Raw genomic sequence first — 4,613 nt, forward strand, 5'->3', positions numbered from 1 at the left:
TTTCTAGCCCCCGCATATTACTGCATATCTTGTAATACCACTAAAAGTGATATCTCTGTAGAAAGATCCTAAATAAATCTTACCAGACAGCACTTCCTCACAGACCAGACCGGCGTCGCACTGGTGTTGACGGTTGCAGATTTCGCCCAGCTTACGGCCTACAAACGCAGGCAGGCAGCGACCTCCCTCCTCTGTACAAAATTTATAGGATCAAGATTGTTTAAACCAATTAGAATAAAGTCGCCATACATTTGATATGCTAAGACCTAACACGAATTTTTTCCGAGAATTTATAAATAAGTGGATTCGTATTCACATAAAATAATACCAAATAATAGTTAAAATGGACACAAAACATAACTATTACTATAAATAAATCGAAATACATCAAGTAATGTCTATTTTAGTGTGAACGAAAGTGGGTATAGTTGTTTTGTTCGCCTTAAAATTCGAGTTAAAACATCGTTAAAACTGTTACACTCGCTCACTTTACGTATAGTACGTGGGACACGAAAGGACGTGAGACAAAAATAACTCACGACTTCATAATGAAAGTACCGTGAAATGTTGTATGAATAAAATAACAGTCTTTACCTGCCCCTGAAAATGTGGTATACATTTTTACGATTTATTTGAACGTAAATAAGGAAAAGGATTTCGACATTTCAAGACATATTAGGTTTAATATTTAATAATGATATTTAATTCCAAATTCATTGCTATATTCATCTTTAAAAGTAGTTATTAAGTAAGGTGAAAAACCGTTACTTAATTTGCTAACCTAAAAATTACCGGTAAGATTTTAATCACATTGCAGTCTGAAAGGGTGTAGCAAAGGAAAATAAACGAAAGATACAGAAAAAATCTAGTGACAATTTTTATTTTTATCATCGACTATTACGTAATAAATTTAACATTTATCCACAAGTAAAATAAAATAAATTCTCTACCTATTATTGAGTTACATGTCTTAGTTATTAACACAAAGGTAAAAGTAATAAAGTAGCTTAATGAAACAAATGAAAGAGACGAATAACCTTAATCTTTTTTATTCGAGCTACATGATAACCGTCCATTAAATAAAATGCTTCGGGCTGTAATGCTACGCCGTAGTAATTGACTACACCCGTGAGGTTAATTAACTAGGGAATTGGTAACATGAGGTTGTCAGAATAAACTCGATCATTTATGAAACAAAGGGAATGTTTTTAAGGATGTTACATGAAATTAGAATCTTTATGTATTCATTAACAGGGGTAGTGGAAAAAACTTCGAAAGCAAACATATCAAAAATTCAATTCGTATGTCGGACAGAAAAAAAATATACTCGCAAATGAAAATAAAAAACATACTATATTCTGCTGAAAATGGCTCTTTGAAAGAAGAATAATGAAAAGCTTTGACAAGCTGCCGACGCGGCCTATTCATCCCCTACTATAGGTTCTCGGAAAACTTTTAATTAAACTGAAATTGTGAAAATGTTTACAAAAGTTTTAATGTAGTTCTATACAAAGCCTTAAACAAAGCTTCAAAATTGAAAGTTGAAATATTTCTGTTAAATATCACTACAACATTGTCTATTTACAAATATTAAACGCTTTGTTTTTTCAAGTTTTTTCACCAAATATAAGTCTTTTTTAATTGTATGAACATAAATTATAAATAAATTATTATGTTGTCTCATACACACTAGATTTTTTAGAAATACTGGAAAATATCTTGAACTAAGTAACTCCAATAAAGTCTTTGAATTATCAATAATATTAATATATCATTAAGTACCACTCGAATGTATAGCCTATTTATAGATTTATTTTATTATTATAGTTACTATGTGGTAAAGTTGTGGATGGCACATCTAATCAACACTTTTGAATTGTACTGTATATTTTTTTTCTTGTGCTATTGTTCTTTTAACCAAATAAAAGAAAAAAAAGTCAATTAGACTCTGGTTTGAAAATACGAGAAACAAAAAATGTGAGAGTTCATTAAAGCTCATCTATCAAATGCGAGAACGAATTCTGTTGATTTGCAAATGTTGAAAAGCAATCTTGTTTGAGTAGATTGAATTATGTTTCGACATTTTCACCAAGCTTCATTAGAGAGAAACGTCTTTCTAAGATAATCAAGATTCTCGGAAGTTGTAAGCCGACGAATTACATCTTGCGTAGCTTATTTAATTTGTTTAAACTTGAAAAAACTGAAATTTATATTAAACATATTTCCTAAAATCTAAAAACATTTGGTCTTCAAATACAACCACAACTAAAAACAAACAAAACGCTATCTGGATTTTTAATATACGTGAGTTTAAGTCGAGTTTCGATAGTAGCGGTGGCATGAAACAGGTTACACTCCCGCGAGTGGGTTTTCAAGCCTCTCTTGAAAGCCTAGTGCATAAATTTTATGGCACTTTATTTTAAAAGAGAAAATGGCAAGCCCTGTTGAGTGCTCACTGAAGGCAATTTTGCATTTATTTATGAAGCATATCCTCCGACTTGAGCTATATAAAGCCTTTTTGGTGTGTTGTTTTGAAAGGGTGAATATTTTTACTTGATACCATCTAAGCTGTGTTCATACGCATTTTTTTCGTGTTTTAGTATTGAAGTCAAAGCATTGGATTTTATAAAGCTTCTTTTTATATTAACGCAGAAATGTAAATGTCGACTTTGGTGTAAAATCAGATAGTCATTTGTTTCTTATTTTCATTCTGTTCCAATAATCCTTTCCTTCTTCGACATCAGAGATTCCAAACAGCTTTTCATCTTAATTTTGTAAAAATTTATATTTATTTTCCATACACCTTCGCTGTATCTTTCATGGGTATCAGGGGATGCTGGCTTTGGGATTGTTCTACACTTACCAGTGTCCTGGCAGAGTAACCCTTGGCAGCAGTCAGCGTTGGTGGCGCAGGGGAAGCTGTAGCAGTGCGCAGTCGGTTCCTCTTCCTCAGGGCTCTCCCCCTCCAGGATATCAGTGTAGATGTTGTCTGGTTCCATCTGGAAATTATCTTACTGTTAATACGTCGTTAGTTGAAATCGACTTTGAGTGGCAGGCACTCGAACTATTTTATCCCCTACTATTTGTCCCCGGAAGGATTTTTTTTGCCGGGTAAAAATAGCTATTTTAATTAAGTTATTTATTTTCTAAATAAAAAATCACTTTACTTTTAATAAAGTAGTGCAATTTAATAAAGTTCCTGCTAGCAGTTATTCCGGCATAAAGGGCATTTCACAGTTCAACGGATTTTAAATGACCTTTCGTTGTTCACCTTTGACACGTGAGGTAAAAATAGACAGGGGAGAATACAGCAAAAAATACATAGTATGAAGCGATGACCAAATAACATCCTTTAAGATTAATTAAAAAAAAAAACAAATGAATAGATAAACATTATAAAAAGTTTTGGTGGCCTTTGTCTTTTAACCTATAGAAGCTTACCTGAGTATGCGGGTACTGGCGGTAGGGGGTCTGGCCATGCTGAATGTTGGCCAGCATGTCCGCACTGAAGCGGTTGAAGAGGCCACCCCAGGCGTTGGCCGTGGCCAAGTAGCCGATGGCCACAAGCGCGACAAGTATCATATTAGTGCTAAAACAAAAATGTCATGTCAATTTTTTCGGAGACAAATGAAAAACACGTACTCAATTTCAAACTTTATGTATCAAAAAATCTTGAGTGTAAATAATTTATTAAAACTGAACTAATTTGATTAAAATAATAGGAAAGTCACGTTACGTTTTAATTAACTAACGTAATGAATTGTCTAAAGCTCTGAAGGAATTTTGAGAAAATCTAATTAATTACGTGAGGGGAGAACGTAGGTGGCGTAATAGTGCGTAAATTACATTTTACTCGGAATTAATTTTTCCATTTCAATAGAATTTTCAATGAAAAGTTATTACGATACAAAATAATAAAAATGTATTCAATCTAACAAAAACTTACAATTTCACTCTATCCTCAAAATAAAACTAAATGACAGATAAAATTTAGAACTAGGAGTATTTAAAAAAAATGAATTACTTAAATAATCTTTGAATTTCAATAAAACTTTTCCCTTTGCTCATTAAAGTAACTTATAATTAAGAGAACTATTTTCAATAAGTTACCAAAAAAATAGGTCACAAATAAATAGAAATAAAAATTAATAGCAAAGTTTTCGATAATAATCTTTCTTTCAGTTGTTTTTGAAAATGGAATATATCATCGGATGTCGGAGTTTCTACTCACCGTTGCATGGTCCGTCTCCGCTGACGTCTCCTGGTAGACTGGTGGATCTATAAGTTGAGCTTTATTGCGCAGGGTCCGAGGGGAGGCGCATATACAGGGTGTAGCGGGAGCGGAATCTAAAGGTGGAAGGTGAAATTATATAAGGGGTGCTAACTTTTTACTTAAGAGAGCCTTAGCACTTTCATTAAACGAGATTTATTCTCTACTATATTGGGTAAATAAGAAGGTTCTTTATTTAAGGGTTTCTTTTAGAAAGATAATGTAATAATGAATTGCTTTTACGTTTACTTACAATTATTGTTAGCAGCTAATTACATCAAAGTGTTTTTGTATTTATACTAGACTAACTTTCGCCTGCGACTCCGTCCGCATTAAAAAACAA

At 32.7% G+C, this 4,613-nt stretch overlaps 1 protein-coding gene across 1 annotated transcript in view; it reads right to left on the minus strand.

Moving 5' to 3' along the window:
* LOC106101851 (prohormone-3) overlaps positions 1-4,264 on the minus strand; it is a 7,120-nt gene extending 2,856 nt beyond the window's left edge. Inside the window, exons 1-4 of the mRNA XM_013281192.1 lie at positions 4,232-4,264; positions 3,442-3,589; positions 2,864-2,999; positions 84-191 (exon numbers count right to left, since the gene is read on the minus strand). Of these exons, the coding sequence (XP_013136646.1) occupies positions 84-191; positions 2,864-2,999; positions 3,442-3,589; positions 4,232-4,239 (400 nt within the window). The 5' untranslated portion in view covers positions 4,240-4,264. The remainder of the gene's footprint in view (positions 1-83; positions 192-2,863; positions 3,000-3,441; positions 3,590-4,231) is intronic.
* Between the last annotated feature and the right edge of the window lie 349 nt (positions 4,265-4,613).

Source organism: Papilio polytes, unplaced genomic scaffold (genome assembly GCF_000836215.1).
Source record: "Papilio polytes unplaced genomic scaffold, Ppol_1.0 DF823935.1, whole genome shotgun sequence".
In the NCBI taxonomy this organism is placed as follows: Eukaryota; Metazoa; Arthropoda; class Insecta; order Lepidoptera; family Papilionidae; genus Papilio; species Papilio polytes.